At 39.9% G+C, this 18,251-nt stretch overlaps 3 protein-coding genes across 3 annotated transcripts; 2 read left to right on the plus strand and 1 right to left on the minus strand.

Annotated features, from left to right (window-relative positions):
• Positions 1-15: 15 nt before the first annotated feature.
• LOC138589873 (interleukin-17 receptor C) lies at positions 16-8,170 on the plus strand. Its single transcript, XM_069660346.1, has 16 exons — positions 16-259; positions 861-888; positions 990-1,124; positions 1,382-1,498; positions 1,593-1,705; positions 2,847-2,958; positions 3,049-3,090; positions 3,174-3,310; positions 3,408-3,470; positions 3,559-3,616; positions 3,696-3,928; positions 4,438-4,485; positions 4,614-4,665; positions 4,852-4,947; positions 5,031-5,069; positions 5,940-8,170. The coding sequence occupies exons 1-16, from the start codon at positions 95-97 to the stop codon at positions 6,749-6,751; spliced, it is 2,250 nt and encodes a 749-aa protein (XP_069516447.1). The 5' UTR covers positions 16-94; the 3' UTR covers positions 6,752-8,170.
• A 1,906-nt stretch (positions 8,171-10,076) lies between these two features.
• LOC138589741 (protein disulfide isomerase CRELD1) lies at positions 10,077-16,698 on the plus strand. Its single transcript, XM_069660169.1, has 11 exons — positions 10,077-10,271; positions 11,564-11,684; positions 11,783-11,865; positions 13,247-13,357; positions 13,514-13,605; positions 13,751-13,930; positions 14,021-14,116; positions 14,215-14,298; positions 14,818-14,913; positions 15,008-15,148; positions 15,239-16,698. Exons 2-11 carry the CDS (start codon positions 11,568-11,570, stop codon positions 15,457-15,459), a joined length of 1,221 nt encoding a protein of 406 aa, XP_069516270.1. The 5' UTR covers positions 10,077-10,271; positions 11,564-11,567; the 3' UTR covers positions 15,460-16,698.
• LOC138589740 (uncharacterized) lies at positions 16,501-18,158 on the minus strand. The gene is made up of 6 exons (XM_069660168.1): positions 17,996-18,158; positions 17,769-17,905; positions 17,515-17,642; positions 17,360-17,419; positions 17,039-17,228; positions 16,501-16,877 (listed from the first exon to the last, which is right to left on the minus strand). Exons 1-6 carry the CDS (start codon positions 18,003-18,005, stop codon positions 16,767-16,769), a joined length of 636 nt encoding a protein of 211 aa, XP_069516269.1. The 5' UTR covers positions 18,006-18,158; the 3' UTR covers positions 16,501-16,766.
• Between the last annotated feature and the right edge of the window lie 93 nt (positions 18,159-18,251).

Raw genomic sequence — 18,251 nt, forward strand, 5'->3', positions numbered from 1 at the left:
GGCGGGTGTGAACGAAGACATGGGGCACATGTATTTCTTGTCTGTCGTTTGGCGCTTCAGCTAGGTGGACCTGAGGCTAACGGCTTTGTTTCGGATGATAGCCGTGACAGCCCCTCGTGCCAGGCGCACAGGAGCTCTCCAAGAAATGGCTCCACGTGCCTCTCTCCCACTGCTGTTACTGTTGCGTTTTTGGCTGGTCATGTCCGCGAGAGCACTCGAGATGATTGAGAGGGAAGCACCTGAACTCACCTGTGACGAGGTAACAAATCACCATGATAGTCTGCTTTCTTCGTATCCTAAGGTTAAACGAGCAGTAACAGTAGTCTCTACCTGTGTGGCTAATAAAGTGAGGCTTTGTGTACTTAAATATTATGTACTTTGTAGTGAGTTTATAACGCCGTATTACATTATAGGCCTTATTGTTTTCTGTATTTTTATTTGGTCATTTGTGAAACCACCTTATTTCTCAGGTGCCCCTTATTATGAAACAGCCAAGTACAAATTAACTTATACAGGCACCTTTTTCCTTCACTGTCTTTATTGTTGTTTATGGGAAATTACACAATGAATACATGCAGAATAACAAGATTTAGTGCAGGCTTTTTTAGGGCTGAACTAAGAGAGACTAATACACAGAGAGACCGGAGAGATCAGAGTTTAATGTCCATTACTTATTTACTATGAACATGACACCGTACTCCACTGCTCCATTTATAAGCAGGGTTGTTGATTTTTTTCTCTCAATATTTTTGTTAAATTAGGTGAATCCACTACTGTGGTATTCATACGGTGTGTTTCATTACCAGTGAGCTGTATCATTCAATTCATTTAATTCTTATCTACAACTTTTCTTTCCTCAGGGTTTGACTGACTGCCACGTGAGCTCAGGTAGCAACACGATCAACACAAGAGCATCTCATATCATGCCGATAACCTCTTACTGTAATAGGCCTTTAGTCCGTCTAAAGCAGAGACTCCTCTGTCCACAGCGTCTCTTTTTGCTGCGTCTCCGCCCGATCCAGACGATACGACAAATGTTACACATGTGCAGCTTGAAGTGTTTCTCTGCTGTTCTGCTGCACAGGACTGTAAACCCTGCCTGCAAATCATCATCACAGTCCAAGGTAGCTTTATCACAAATTTAGAGTCTTTTATGTTGTTTGCAAAAGTGACTAAGCTTTAGTTGAGTTTTACTTATTGCATTATAAACCCTTACATAATGGAAGTCTTTGTTTGTGCTAATAATCGTTGTCACATAGTTCCATAAACTGTTGTTTCCTGCATACTTATCAAAGTTCATTGTGTGGCAGACTGTAAATCAGTCATGTGTTTTTAAAAAATGTATTCTCCTCTCACCGGTCCGATCACTTTGCACATGAAGTTGCAGAAGTGAGTAATGCAAAGCAGGTTTCTGAGGCGTCTGGTCACCACAACGATGAAGACTATCCCTTTAAAACGAGTCCAATGGCAGAGGGGAGCGGTCAGTTTGTGCCAAGAGGTACAGAAACATAACCTCAAGCCAAACACACACATGGTATTATAAAAATAACTTCTAGTAAACTATTTTTTTTCTTTACTTCTTTGTGTTCCAGCTTCTGTTAAAGTGTGCCACAGCTCCCCGGGATCCTATGAGTTTTGCAAGACACTCGAGTTTAATCAGCGATACTCCGGTTTCGACCAAGCGTCTCAGCAGCACACGCTTAAGGTGATAAGCAAACAGGTTTCAAGGAATTACCTCTGCAAAGATTAACCCATTAATGTCCACAGTGGAATTTTATGATTTCCTTCACAGCACTCAAAGTGCCAGCTGAGCTAAGAACAAATCCATTGAAATTTTTCAAATCGGTCAAAGTATGAGGCCACAGCACCTGTTTTTAGTTGTTAGTCACAAGGGGTAGCGGGTTTTTAGATTTTTCTCCCCCTGAATGTGTGTGAGTGTGTGTGTGTGCGTGTACATGTGTCTGAGATTTTGCGTGTGCATGTGTCTTTGTATGTGTATGTGTGTAAATGTGTTTACTAGTGGTTGAGGCACCTCAAAGGGCTTGGCTAATCAGATTACATTCATTCCTATGGGCCCATTAGCCATTAGCATTTATCCTTGAAATACATTAAAGTGAATGGAAGCCCTGTTGGAAACGCCTGGTTTTGAAGTTTCATTTCTCTTCATTTCTTCCTAAAAGTTGATTGGAAAATACTTTTTAGGATTCATTCTTACTTGAGTCTTTCTGGTCTTTAAGTGCATGAGAGTTTTTGAACATGTGATCATAGGAACCTGTATTTCCAGTGTTTTTTTTGTAAAAAAAACAAAACAAAACGGACTACCCTTGTGTCTATCAACTAAAAATAGTATGTTACAGAAATGGCTGTATCTCAAAAACTACAAGGAGTGAAATCAAATGCTTGGTATCATTGGATTCAGAACAACTTAAATTTCAATAATATATGCATTGATTCAGTGTAAGTTGGATATTTAACATGACAAATGATTATTGAACTTGTTTCTGAGAATTTTTTGTGTTTTGTACAAAAAAATTAAGGCATGATAAATATTCAAAATCAAAAATTTTAATTTTGTTTTGTGTAGCCACATGTATTTATAGTTTCCACAGCAAATTTTATATTTCCACCTTCAACAGAAACATAACATACTTAACATACTAAATTTAGTTGATAGTCATTAATGGGTTAATCTTTTAGTTTCAAAAATGCCAACAAATTGTTAAAATAAATGCTCATCACAATTTACCATTACATCACTTTATTAATACTTCGTCCTCTGAACGTCCCTAAACATCTTTGTTAATGTCTTTATTTTTTTAACATGAATCTATTTCCTGTAAATGTAGCTGCTGTTCAGAGACAACCTAATGTTTGGCAGTCCTGTCGTGGTCCACGCCTTCACGCATTCAGATGGAACAGACATCATTCAAAGCATCATGATCCCACCTTTAAAAGAAGGTGAGATCAAGTGCTGTAACATGAGCAAAGACACGCTGAATTGCTGATTGCTAATTCCTCTGAACAATGACTCCTTCCTCTTTCTTTCAGTTTGCTCCATGGACCTAAAGTGGACTGTAAAGGACTGTGGCGGTAAAAAATGCTATTAATATGATCTGTCATCATATTTATAGCATTTTAGCATAGATTATAATTCATGTTGTGTCTTGTGTCAGCTCCCAGACTCCGAGCTGTGACTGATCCTAAGAGAAATGAAGTCCTCCTTCAGCTGGAAAACATGACTAATACCTCACAAGATGAGCTCATGTTTCACATGGTTTGGAATAACATATCTGGAGAGGATCTGGCATGGGTCAGTCAGTGCTAAAGTCTTCATATAAAGCTGCTCTGATTGTCAAAAATCTATTTAGTCTGTGTGTTTCTTTTGAACTAATTTTAAGTCTTTGCAGCCCTCAGGCAAGACTGAAATTGCTATTCCATGGAGCTTTGTCGCACCTTGCCTGTGCTTCCAGGTAGCTCCCGATTTTATTTTTACAAGGAAAAGACAGCTACAAACGGCTTTTGGTAATTAAAAAATAATTAAAACCCCTCTGTTTTCAGGTGTGGTGGAGGGGAAAGGAACTCAGAAGGGAGTTCTGCCCTTTCAAATACAAACAAGGTAAATGGGAGTTATCCTGAGAGCAGGATAAATATGCGTGGGAGAAGGTTTTACAGCAAAGTATTCTTTATTTTTTCAGACTTCCTGGAAAGAATGCAGCGTAATGTGTCCGTGTCTGTGGTGGAGTCTCGGATGAGGTGGGGAGGCACGGGGCTGAGCTGGAATGTGACTGCCCCCTGCAGGCTGGATGCAGAGGTCTGGCTGTGCAAGAAAGACCCAGCAGGAAGCCAGTGTGAGGAGGTGATGGGCTCCAGGCAGAGGCTGCACAGCCATGAACATGCAGGCTGGAGGGCAAATCGCAAGGGACACTGGGTAAAAAGAACAGCTTTGATTTCTTTGCGTGCTGTGACATCTTCAGTATTGGAAAGTAACCAAGTAGATTTACTCACCTGGTTGACTTGAATATTGAGGTATTTCTACTTAACACATTTATGCATCCATTACGACAATCCAGAAATATAGTATATGTTCTTACATCTACACTTACAATGCCCAAGGAGTGCTTTTACTTCTGTTGATCTACATTGTAACTTAATTTTGCTCAAGTCAAGGCTCTAAAATCTTAATCAAGCATGTGATTATAGAATAATGTAACTTTGACCAGAGAAATAAGGCAGACTCTGTGATTTTTCCAAGATTTCCCCTCTTGGGATCAATGAGGAATAAAGACTTATCTTGTCTCACATTAAACAACATTATAGAGACTTTGCTCAAATGGCATTCATTAATATTAAAATTTAAAATACTGACAAACCGTTTCTAAACTAACTTGTTCTTGGTCACTGTTCATTATTTAAAGTATTTATTGATGTACTTTTCAGAAAATGGGAGAGTTCAATGTGTCATCACATCCTCAGCTTTGCATTCAGGTGATCATCCTCTTTACTCTGACGTACTGTTATATTATAATATGATTTTCACATATATTTGAAAACATGTTTCACCTCTTTCTACTGTATGCACTGTGCTCACCTTCACTCTGTCAATCATTTCTTAGCTAAAGATCCATGGGATGAAGTCATACTTGGAGCCCCATTGCCCATTTGCAAGTAAGTCTATTAATTATTGTCCAAAACCAGATTAAAGATTTAATGTTTTACTCTTATCAACTTAAACATTTTTTAATAGGTATGTGAAAGATAAGTTGTGACCTTGTTATTTTCTAACACTAGCAGTGTGTGTGAACTTGGCGTGTTTTGTTGAAGCATTTCGTTCTTTCTGTTTTTATTTTCCAGGGCCTCGGTGGAGATGGAGTCTGCCTCTTCTCATCGGATTACTACTTATTTGTGTCGCCATACTCGGAGCCTATTTTATACAAGGCATCCTGAAAGGTAGGTTTTTTTTATTCGTAGGCCTTTTAAAATTAATAAAACCTTAACAAAGACTTAATAGTGTACTTTTGCTTTTCTTTCAGGCTACGTGTGGAGATGGTTGAAAGAAGATGATGTTAAAGGTATAATAAATCCTAACATCTATTTCATACAGGGAAACCACTGTTTTCAGCATTCTCATACTTTTGACATTACATTTTTATACTCTAGAGGTTTACACACATTCAAATGTTTGCGTTACCATAATTCACGGTCAGCATCTTTTTTCAGATAGCTAATGTTAGCAGCTATTGTTGCTCCTTCTTCTCAGCAGGGATCCAAAATCTCCTGTTTCATAAATATTCTTAAACAAATAGTTCGACATGTTGGGAAATAAACTTCTAGTAGAGAGTTAGATATAAAAGTAGATAAAGCCCTAATATCTGTCTATTCAATTTAAGGCCACAGCTAGCAGCTGGTTAGCTTATCTTAGCAATAAAACATCTAGCTTGGCTGTGTCCAACTGCAACAATAGTTAAGTACAGCAACACAACATTGTTAAATTAACAGTATAAATGCTGTATGTCAGATTATTGCACAACAGTGTCAGATTATGGCACAAGTTGTGATCCAGTTTATGTACAGTGTTCAGTGCACAGTTGAGAATACGTGTGTAGTGTCAGACAGTCAGAGGGAGGAGTTGTAGAGTTTGTTGGCTACAGGCAGGAATTACTTCCTGTGGCGTTCTGTGGTGCATCTCGGGGGAATGAGTCTGTCACTGAACGTGTTCAAGTGCTAAACCAGCACATCATAGAGTGGGTGGGAGACACTGTATAAGACAACACGTAACCTGGACAGCATCCTCCTCTCTGACACGCATGAAAGCTCAGCTAACCATTTTTTGCAGTACCTTTGTACTCCTTGGGTAAATAGGAGCATGATAACAATCTTCTCACCTCACTATCTGCAAGAAAGCAAACACGATTACTTATTAAAACTATGTCGTTTTTCAGGTGCTGTTGGTGGTGGTCACGTGGTGTTGCTGTACCCGCCTGACGACGACCAGGCTTTACCAGAGCTAATGAGTCACCTGGGCTCGTCCCTCCAGGCCCTGGGCTTCAGCGTGTCTTTAGACCTGTGGAGTAAATCAGAGCTGGGCGTACTGGGTCCTGTTCCCTGGCTGCATTCGAGACTGAACCGACTGCAAAAGCAGGGGGGCAAAGTGGTGGTGGTCCTCACCCAGGCCGCCTGGATCAGGGCTGAAGAGTGGGGAGCTCGAAGCTGGGAGAGAAACACTCCCATGGACAGGAAAAGAGACATGGAGGAGAAGGAGGCTGGAGGAAACTACACTAACTCTTCTCACTGTGTGGATGTTTTTACGGCTTCACTGAGCTGTATTCTTGCAGACTATTTACAGGGCCGCGCTGGCGAGCGGTTCATGTTGGTGCAGTTTGAATCACTTCCTCCTGAGCCTCCAGGTGGATACCGGCCGCTTCCAGAACTTTACCGCGGCCTTCATGTCTACAGCCTCCCCTCCCAGAGCCTGGGTTTTCTCACCGAACTGGCAGGAGCTCGACAAATGGCGACAGCTTCAGCCAGACGGAAAAGGGCGGGGGGGCTGAGGATGGCATCCCGAGCTCTGGCACGAAGGCTGTCAGGGTTCACAGCAGGGACGACTATGTTACGCCTTGCAGGAGTGTCACAGGGTTGTGTTGGGGTTGGAGTTGAAGACGCTGGCGAGACAATTCCCTTGCAGCCATGTCTTGTTACACCTCCTTCCAGCCCCGACTCAGACCACAAGGTTAATAAAATGGAATGGGTCTGAAGCAGGAGAGGGCGACACATGAAGTGAATTTACTGGATGAAGGGTCAAATTCATGAGTTGAAATGATACTCAAGTGGTCAAGTGGCTGTCGGAGAAGGTGCTTTACAAGTGTTTCTGGTAGCAGCAAAAGTAGCTCCTTTTTAAAAAATAGGTGGAGCTCTTTAGATAACAGAGAAAAGTGCACAACATTAAAACCTCACATTATTTAAAAAAGTAAATTCAAGGAAGAAGTGTTGTTTTTGACCAGCAGACACTACATTATTTAAGATGTTCTTCAGTCCATTGTGTTCGTTAGAAATACATTGTTTACTAGTGTTTCACAAAATATCGTTACACATGCATTGCATTATATGAATCCCCTGAGATTGACCTTATGCTACCGCTTTGTCCGGGCATGCTGGGTTGGTTTTATATTGTGTTTTGTCCTAATATTTAGTGAACAAGTGGGTTTAAATGAAGAATCTGTCTGTTGTAGTCAGATGCTCCTCTGACTCAGGACAAAGGCAGCAGAGGACATACGATTGCAGAGCAGCACCTTGACACTTGTTTAACATGAGATAAGCTGTCTTAGATAAAACATATTCCTGAGATCATAAGAACGTGTGTTTAAAAAAATAAATGGCTGAGTTGTTTTGGGAGCTTTCATACAAGGGAATCCACAAGCTAAATCCTGACCCCACGGTGGGGTTCTTCAGCAAGTCTTACATCTTCTAAATTAAGTGTGGGAGTCTGTCAATATTTTACAAGGTGTATTAATATAATTTATTTTTATAATTTGAGTAATACCTTATTTTTTTCCTTGTTTTATTGCAATACTGTCTCATCTGAGGTGTCTATATCTTATATGTTATCACATATATATAATACCTCCTTATCTTGTATGCTGTCATCTGTTTTCTTCATGACCTCTGTCGGCTTTTTTGTATTGCTTTTTATTTTAAAGCATGCAGAGTTTGAGCCTGTCGTATAAATTACAGTTTTCCTTCTTTTGCCAGGTTTTAAGAAGTAAACATGATTTTGAACATATTCATCGTCATATTCATCGTGGACAACCAGGCATAAGATGAGCCTTTGTTTTTGTTTTTTTTAATAAACTTTATTGAACAATTATAATACAAACAGTACAGACAAGTACCTATAAAATGTGTTTCTTTTTTTATTGGATGTTTACATTCAAAATCTACACTGAAAAAAAGTTCAGTTCTTTTTATTGGGAAAAATATGGTAGATTTGGTTGCCATTAAAAAGTATGGTGAAAATGTAAACCACAACATAGAGCAACATTTGAACTTAACAGTTTTAAACAGCTATAATTAAAAGGAAATGCATAATAAATGTGTAGGTATAACGGCCCTTTTCTGCTGAAATAGCATAACCACTGCGTTGTTAAACATTCTTTCAGTGAGCTTTACATGCATTTGGCCCTAATTGTACACTGAATCATTTTGCTATATCAAATACTGAATGAACTGAGTTGTTTAATAGTAAAAACGTCATTATATGAATGATATTTAACACATTTATTTTGTTTGAACAATTTAATTTAAACTACAATGCCTTCTTAAGATGTTTACCAGAAATGTGGAAAATGTAACCCAGGCTGCAGATGAATCATTTTTAATCTAACAGTAAAGCTATAAATACTGAATTACTTACCTGTAGGACTACAAAAATCCAATCCCAGACTTGATTTACTTAAAACATCTGCCATGTGTTCAAATTATGCACTTTGCACATGTAAGAGTGGAGCATTTATTTATCTTGAGAACTATATGAGTAGGAAAAAAGGGAAAAGAACAAAAGAAAAAGTGTGTAAAGGCCGAAGGGAAGTGGGAATTTTTGGAAATACAGTTTTCAACAACAGTTTTGTGCTTCTGGCACTAGTCTAGCCTACGTCAAGTTTCAAACCAAAGTTGGCCTGTTGCTAAACCACATATAAAACCAGATTGACACCAATGATTCAGAATTTGAAAACTTGTTTCAATATATAGCTCAAACTTCAACATTGTACAAGATTATCAACATTAGATGAGATTATCTCTAATTTTATATGACATCAAAGCGTGATTGTGATGTTTCTAATGACAGAGAGCACATCAAAGTAGCATAAGACTGTACCTGAGGTTTGTCAGTGCTCAGGTCTTTTGATTCCAGCTGGGTCCCAGCACGGGTCCCAGGATAGGTACCGTTAACAGATTATAATAATCCTGTAAAACAGTAGAAAGAAGTGAGACGGTACGACATGACTGTCCTTTCTCCAAGCCTTTGTATTATGATTTATTCATACGCATCTTAATCTGTCTTTCGTTAAGTTACATTTGCAGACTGGACATACTAGATATTCTTCTCTTAAAGAAAATACAACCATATGACTAATGAAGTCTCTTATTTGGGCCAGAAATAACTTCTGCTCTTACAACTCTTTACAGTTCACGCATCACAGTTTTTATATTCTCTTTACTCCAAACGCAGCATAAAACACATACAAATTGTTGTAAAAGAATGTATAGTTCCTGTAAATACAATAATTCACCACAGTAATATAGACTAATACGGTTTCTGTAAATGTTGCGAGTAAGCGGTAATTTACGATGGCTGAACAAACAAAGAAAAGACAGGTGACTACAGACAAAATCCAAAGAAAAAGAAACAAATTTGATGCTCAGATGAAGGCAAACAGTCTAAAATGGAAAGCGTCCGTCAAGAGTTACAACTGTTACAGAGGGATCCAACTGTGGACATCTGGTTACATTTGTAAGTGTGCCTCCACCAGTACAATTTATTGTCATAGGGTGGCGGCAAAGAGAACGAAAGTGAAGTGTTCAAGATTGTCAGTTTAAGTTAACAATGAATTCAATGTTATATTTATCATGGAATACATAATAATATTTTTATTTTCAATATTATCGTTATTATAGTATAGTATATTCCATAATTTTAGTCCAAAATGTAGTTGAATCTGTACATTGGTAAAACAAGTGCGGTAAATATAGTGTTTCGTCATTACAGAAAATAGATTTGCTATCAATTTGTAGAGATAATGGTTTTCTAGATAAATGTTGTGCGAAAGTTTAAAGGTGAGCCTTCGTTGTTTTAAATGGATTGATAAACATAATGCGTCTATAAAGTACATATGACATTACTGACATACGGACCATCTGTGTATAATTTGGTGTTGAGTGATTGGCTGAAGAAAGAAATCCCAGCGGGTTTGGGCGGGGCGGTGACATCCTGTGTGGCTCAGACAGCTGCTGCATGGAAAGCAGAGAACCAACTGGAAGCTGTTCATTGATTCATCCCAGCGCAGCCTAGCACTAACATTAGCCTGCATGAGCACCAATAGGGTTAGCTAGCTAGTCATCCTGCTGACTGGCCATTGCTGTGGCTTTCCAACTAAAATGGCACACTTGAAGCTTTAGAAGACGCTGCCCAAAATGTGAAACTCTACCTGCATTGTTTTTACTAGCAGGGAATCAGACAATCATCAGTGGTGCAGCGGAGGAGGTGGCTTTGTAATAAGGTAAGAATTAACAATACAGTCCGGGTTTGCTACTTTCAGACTAACTGCAGTAAGGATACTTCAACGTTACATAACATCTCGAGAACGTCCACTGATTTCAATTGACTTTAAAGATACCGAAGAAAATAGCAGACCATGATAGACAATGTTAGCTTAGGCTAACAGCTAACTATTGACCTTAGCCAGCTGCTCGTTGGCTAATTTCTGTGGTGCTGATGCTGAGCTAGCTAAGCTAACAGTGAGAGAGGATCATACCAACCAGCCTAACCTGTGTTTTTAAGCTTAAAAAAAAAAAGGCTAAATGAATATAACCGCATGCGGAGACCTGTGAATGAGCCACTTGAGGATTGTATATGTGTAAGTTAGTTTGCAGTGTTTAAATAACATCCAAATTAGAAAAGAACTGTATTAAAACAACATTAATGCTTAGACATAGAGTAAATAAGAGGACTGTTTTATAATAGAATCCAGTTTAATAATAAAAAATGCAGCTTAAAAAAGGAAAATTATCACTGTCTAGCAATGTCCTAAATAATACCAAGCTTCTTTTAGTAACATTATATATTGCCTGACTTTGCATTGGATTAGTTTACATTGGACAGATGTTCTAGTTGTTTTATCCAGCCCCTCTACATCCAGAACTAATATAAACTAGGCTGATATTTATCAACCCTTTTTATCAACTCTTATTATAGTGTACAAATTGCCATATTTATTTGTATGTAACATTTTCTTTAAAATAAAACTAATTTTCATACAACTTAGACAGGCTTGGATGATGCTCTCCCTGAGACATTCCTGACAATAGCAACAACTAGGGCAAATTGTACCGATTGCACAGAACGAATACATGACATGAAATCAACATTGCTGTCCATTTTTGACTTTTGAAAAAACTTTAAAAAACTGCCATACCTCAGACATCTTGCGCCCTTCTTCACACTTGACAGAAGAGGTGGTGCATGCAGTGTGTGTGCAACCTCGCGCAGAGTTAATGTTGTAAGCTTTGTCAAGCTTTTTTAGGGAGTCATCGAGCATTTAGGTGTAATTAAAGCGTTGTTATATCGGTAGAAAATATCGGCATATCGATTTGTCATTTTCAAGCCATAATCTGCAGATGCTGATAACGTGCCGATAATATCATGCATCCGTAATATATAGCATCCAGTTGATGCAAGTTATGTCCAGGTCTCTTGGTAAACATATTAAGTAAAGCTTTTCTGGATGTATAAGTTTTAAAATTCTTGAATAGATTACTGAGAAGTATGTGTTCATGTGTGTGTTTTCTGAAGGATCATGTGGTGTGCTTGGCCGTTCCTGCCTGCTCTGGTGCTTCTCTCAGAGCTGTCTGTGGTGAGAGTCCAGACTGCACCATGCCAGACCTGTCGAAAACTCACAGAGAGTTTTATTAAGGTACTGCACTTAAGTTAATATATTATCAGTTCAGGTTTGCCTTATTGGGTCAAGTTTTTTCAGTATTCCTGTTTCCTGAAAATGTTCACTGCTTTCAGGGCTTAGAGAAAACAGCCAACAAGAATTTTGGAGGAGGTAACACTGCCTGGGAAGAAGAAAAGTTGGCGAAGTATGCACGCAGGTAAGAGAAAATTTAAACCAACACCTTATTGAGTTTATAAAAACGACAACTTAGTAATATATTTACTTTAATCTATTTGAATTAGGGATGCACCGATCGATCGGACGCAGATCAAAATCTAATCTCCAACCGATCACGTGACCACATTCATGCACCACACCGAGCAGATTAATTTTCTGAACTTTTCTGCAGTGACAGTGAAGACAAATAAAAACTCACTGTGCATAATCAGGGGAGGAGATGGCCATGCAGATGCGAATGTCATTTGGTTTTGAGTCTGCCTCGGACAGAAAACGTCTCATGTTCTGAGGCTGAACCCACACTCTGCTAGAATTACCAGCGCCACTTCAGCCAAAGTTTAGAAGCCGGACAACATAATTCCCGGGGAAGTGATCAGAAGTTAGTAAGATCCACTCAACGGATGCATGCACTCGCTTTACCAGAAGGAAATCCTGCAGCATGTGCTCCTCCTGCTCCAGTGGTGCAGCGTCATCGCTCTGTGACCTGCAGTGATCACAGACACAGGTGTGCTCCAAAGCCGGCAGTCCGTTTAACACACTTTAAAAAATAAAGATATTCACACTCTCATCCAACGAGACAGGGACTAGATCGCACTCAGCTTTGTAATTTATTCAACCGAAGGACGACTCAATATTTTTCCATTAATCATTGAAGGAAGTACAACTAGATGAGATCACCCACTGCAGGCATGTAACACACGTGAGCCTGTTGTTAAAGTTCCTTGTTTGCACTTGAGGGTCGACCATGTTGTGACACAGGCCTGACTGATTATTGCTTTTTGTTTAGCTGTTTACAGAGAACGGCTCCATTTGTTCCTAAAACTAGTTGTTTTTTAACTGGATAAACACAGAAAACTTCTCTGCTCTCACTTTTTTACGTGTTAAGGTTTCATTATCAATTTCTATTTCTCTGCAGTTGTTATCCTTAACATTGTTAGGCTAAGTGTTTCAGAGCTCTCTTGTGGACACAGTTGATACAGAGAGCCCCATTTACTTGTTGTTTAATATGAGTGCAGAGCCTGCAGGTTTCAGCCTATATATTTGTGTATTTGCATCAATGGTCTATATATGTGCAGCACACTTAATTGTTCTGAACAGTGCAGTTATCAAGTGCAATGGCTGATAAACACTAAGGTCATAATGTATTCATTTCTATATATCTTAGAGAGGAAAAATTGGTATCGGCCCTAAAACTCCTGATCGGTGCATCCCTAATTTGAAGCCTAATGAGGAGAGTGAATCCTCTCAGTGGACCCGAGCAAGGCTACCACTATTCATTGGTGGGCTGTGTGGGTGGGACAGCATCTGTACTTTTACTTTATTTTTGTCTTGCGTCTCTAATCTCTTGCCTCTTGTTTCAGTGAGACTCGGCTCCTGGAGATTGTCGAGGCTGCTTGTGAGAAAGCAGATTTTGAATGTAACCAGCTGCTGGAGCAGATCGAGGACCAAGTGGAGACATGGTGGTTCCACAGGTAAATGTGACATCATGTTGTTAATTTAGTTTTAATCTCTCTTTTATTTTTTATTGAGACTGTATTTGCCCCAGCTGTTGTGTGTAATCTTGTTTCAGTAAGATTACCAGGAAGCTGTTTTAATTACATGACTGACATGATATGTGTGTCCCGTAGGCAGCAAGAGGCCCCAGACTTGTCTGAGTGGCTGTGTATAGAGGAGCTGAGACTCTGCTGTCCGCCCGGACGCTTTGGACCTGACTGCAAAGGTGTGTAAGCATTAAAAGAAAGCATTCTGATATCAATGTAGAAAAGTTAACACTTCATAAAGATATAAAAATGACAAATGCTAATTCACAGCCGTGATTTTGAAGAGTTACATTGTATCATAAATAGCATATTTATCCACTACAGAGTGTCCATCCGGCCCTGGTGGTGTGTGTGGAGGTTTGGGCCGCTGCGAGGGGGAGGGGACTCGCCTTGGGGATGGAGAGTGTGTCTGCGATCCTGGGTACTCGGGGAATCTGTGCCAGAGCTGTGCTGACGGCTACTTCAGAGAGAAAAGCTCCAACGACAGTGCAGGAGCCTGTGCAGGTGCCTAAAATTTAAACAACTGCTTAAAACTTCTAAATCGTTTCTCAGGTAATCTTAAGTTACCATCTCCTTGTCTTTCATCATGTGTAGCTTGCTACCACTCCTGTAAGAAATGCTCCGGGCCACAGGACTACAAATGCCTTGACTGCAAACCCGGGTGGATCCTGCATGACAACAAGTGCGTGGGTGAGTGTGGCTTTAGATGTCATGTGGTAACATGTCATCGAGCCTGTGCCAGTTTTCTGGATGGGTGTAGTTTGACTTTCCTGCTGTGTGTCTTTTAGACATTGACGAGTGTGGCACAGAGTTGGCTCGCTGCGCTTCTAACACCTACTGTCACAACACCGATGGATCATATGAATGCAGAGGTATGCTCTCGTGTGTAGTTGCTGGTTTTGATTTGTAGATTTTCTGCTGCTCCTATGATAATTCTTTTTAATTATTTGAGGGTGAGGCGTGCTGTTAATTAAATTTGCTAAATTGGAATAACTATAATCACAATCTGATTTATCGCATCACAGAATATAAATGGTTTTATGTGTTGTTTGTTTGGGAATTTGGCAGCAACTAAATGCTCTTTTTCATCAATTAATGTTTTGATTGATTTGTTTTCATAATGTGTCATAAGAAAGTGAAAGTGCCGGTCATACTTTTCCAAACCTCAAGGACTTTGTATTCAGATTGTTTGTTTTAATTGATCAACAGTCCGTAACCGGAATACATAAAGTTACCGTCATGTATGACAAAGAAAGCAGGGCATCTTTATATTGGAGTAGCTACCTGTAGCTTCATTCTTTCTTAAAGACTAAAACAATTAGTCCGTTATAAGAATAGTAATTCTTTTTACAGCTCTAAACAGGTGGTTATATAAACTTTTTTGTCTCCAGGCTGTGACCAGGCATGTGTGGGTTGCATGGGTAGTGGTCCTGCTCGCTGCAGGAAATGTTCACGTGGCTACAAGTTAAAAGGAGCAAAGTGTCTCGGTAAGAATACACCACTCATTGACTGAATTTTTACGCCACTCTCTCTATCTTTTTCCTGATTTCCTTAGCCGTTTCTCTCTGCTTCCTCGCACAGATATAGATGAATGTAGCGAACGAGCAATAGCATGCCCAGGACTCAACGAGGCCTGCATCAATGAGGAGGGCTCCTTCCACTGTGACTGTGCTGATGGATTCATCAGAAGAGATAGCATTTGTGTTGAGAATAAGCCTCCTGGTAAGTAGTCCTAGTAGGGACTTTACAAACATACATTGCTGACAGCTTCTCAGATCTGTCGGCTAAGTTTCTTTTCCTCTTCCTCCTCAGCCGGCCCGGAGAAGGGGCTGTTTGACGACATGACAGACGACGAGGTCCTTGTACTGCAACAGATGTTCTTCGGCGTCGTGATCTGTGCTATAGCTACGCTCGCTGCAAAGGGTGACATGGTTTTCACGGCCATTTTTATTGGAGGTGTGGCCGCTATGGCCGGATACTGGCTGACAGAAAAGGGAGACATGATGCTGGATGGATTTCTGAAAGGACGCTAGACTGTCTAGAATGACGCCTTCGAACACCAGCCGGTTGGAGGGCTGTCCCTACAATGCTAGATTTTCAGGGATTTACTTGGGATCGGGGAGTAACTTGAAAGGGCTTTGATTCTTTTATGTTTATGAAAAGGGAGAACTTGAAGCCGTGAAGAGGAATATCAAAGCACCACTGCACTGATGTAAAGGAACTGAACTTAATACCTTACCTCAACTTTGTTGGGAGCAAAGGGTGACCACTACTGATTGTTCAAATCTATTATGCATTTTGATGTCTCATCGGGCGTTAATGTTGCTCAAGAAATGATGTCGTTTCCTTCCACACAATCAAATCCTCCACTCATCTTGTCCACCATTTGTTTTGTCATATCAAAGCTATGAAGCAAAGGCTTTCCCATAGACTGACTGGTTTGTACGTTTTGGCTGTGTAAGGTTACTGCAACACCTGAGCTTCTTGCAAAGGGCATGGGGTTAGATAAGGGACTTTTCATTGAAACTCTGGGATGTTATGAAGCTCTGGTTATTTATGTTCACAGAATGACTTTTTACCTCCGTACTTACTGAATGATTCTTTTTAGTAATAATGCATGAAAATAGGATTTGAAATGAACGGTACTACACTGTATGTATTTATTTATGTCTTACGTTGGCATGGAAGACTCACTTCAATAGCTGCTGGATCACCATCATTACTGCTATTGATCACATCATGAGTTAGTGAGGGAATGTGCTGAGCTCTGATCGGGATGATTACAGCCATTTTATTTTGCCTTTAAATTTATTTTGAAAGCAATATTTATTCAGAGTATGTTTATCATTTTTTGCTGTTTATTTCCTTTGAGTGTATTTTTAAAAAATCTGTTTTATTCTATTTATAGCCGAGATGGTAGCATCATGTTTGAAGGCCACTGAAGCATTTCCTTGCTCGTCCATCTTTGTTTTGGTTTTCCTAGTGAGGAAATGTGTCCACATATTCATTATTCAATATAAATATTGCTTTACAACAAACAGCCTGTCACTTTACATTTGTATTGTTTCAATTTTTTATTTCATTTTATCAAAGCTTTCTCTGCTTTTTACATAAACAAAATGGGGAGGGGAAACATTCAGGCTTCAGGAAAATGATTTTACAATGACTGAAAAACTGAAAGGAAACCAATTTTACAAATAAAAGTATACTGCGAATGGGATCGCTATCCCTCTATTTCATCACTAATGCAATTTACACTTGAACTAAATACAAGTTCCATACTTTTTTCATGCGACACTCATAAATGCCCAAGTACTACTGCGAGATGTTGAAGCTCAACCTATTTCAGGGTTCCACTCCAGTTAATGGGGTTATGGCAGAGCAGCTCTCGCTCCTTCAGCGCCTCCTGGGAACGCGTTAGTGCTCTGTCCCTCCAGCTCTGCTCCATTAGCTACACACACACACACACACACGCACACAGCACAGGAATAGAGAAAAACCTCAAACACTCCCTTTATTGTTGTAACCTGAGAGCGGCCAGCATGTTAAAGCTTTTTCAGGACACCATTGTAAAGAAACATCAGTTGGTACATAATGCATGTGGGACTTTACCCTCTTGTTCTCATCTCTGTACGCAGTCATGGCTCTGCTGTGCTGGATCCTTTGCTCTCTTTCACTGGACAGGGCGAGGCGATCCACTTCTCGAATGCACTCTGCTTCCTTCACTTTGCTGGCCAGCTGCAGCTTCAGTGCTGCATATTTATCCTCAATCTGCCTCTTTAAGTGCTCTCGCAACTCCTTCCTACAAGAACGATTGTCATTAAGAGGTAAATATGCAGTTTGTTATGCAATCCCCAGTTCGGGGATGATTAAAAGATAAAAGAAAATGACTCATGAGTAAAGGAGATGGCGTTAAACAGGTTATTTTTCTACCTGTACTCTTCTCTTTCAACGCTGGTTCCATAGAAAGGTTTTCGCCAAACTTGATGATATCTGAAGAATCAGAAGACTACAAGTCAGTCATTTTGAACTCAGAAGTATTGGCATCTATAGTTCTCACTAAAAATATTTTACACTAACACTCCTACCTGTAATGCTCCCTCCTCTGCAGGATGAGTGCCCTCTGGTGGTTGTGGTGGTGAACAGCTGGCGTCTCCAGACTGACGGTGCGTTTAAGGACCAAAGGAGGATGTAAAGGGTTCAGTCTTGGAATAGTCTAGAAAGAAAAAAGTAAAATTTCCCTTTTCATACTTTTTTTTTTTAACCTGAAAGCAAACACTGTCTCCCTTTGACACAGGACAACAGTCAATGCTGAACGAAGTGCCAGTGAATCTCTACTCACCTGAGTGCTTGTCCACAGCCGTGCAGAGTCCGAGATGATGGGAAACGTCCTGGGCGGGACCACCAGGCAGCGACTCTGCCGGACAGGAGGTGTGTTGTGAGGAAAACACACTGGTGTGGAAGCTATTGAGAGGGCTGCTGTGGTGTTAAAACAATCACAGCATGTGTTTAACATGTTTGCCAGTAACACAAAAATAGACAAATATAAAAACAAAGCTGTTTACTTACGTAGTTTCATTTTATTTGTTCAAGCTGCTTCCTCTGTTCGCCCACCAGAAAAATCCAGTCTTTGTGGAAACTTTCCAAACTTTCAAATCCTACACGATTTAATTATCTCTTTAAAGTTCTTTTGGCAGTAAATCATAACACGACTCGAAGCGTAAATATAGCAAATTACTGCACTGGTACTAGTTAGAGATTAAACCAGGACCTTCCTGTGCATTCACTGAGCGTTATGCGGTGGCAACAGTTGCCTTGGGAATCA

This window comes from Semicossyphus pulcher, unplaced genomic scaffold (genome assembly GCF_022749685.1).
Source record: "Semicossyphus pulcher isolate SPU_LCO1_2020_fin unplaced genomic scaffold, fSemPul1.0.p SCAF_13, whole genome shotgun sequence".
NCBI classification, from domain to species: Eukaryota; Metazoa; Chordata; class Actinopteri; order Labriformes; family Labridae; genus Semicossyphus; species Semicossyphus pulcher.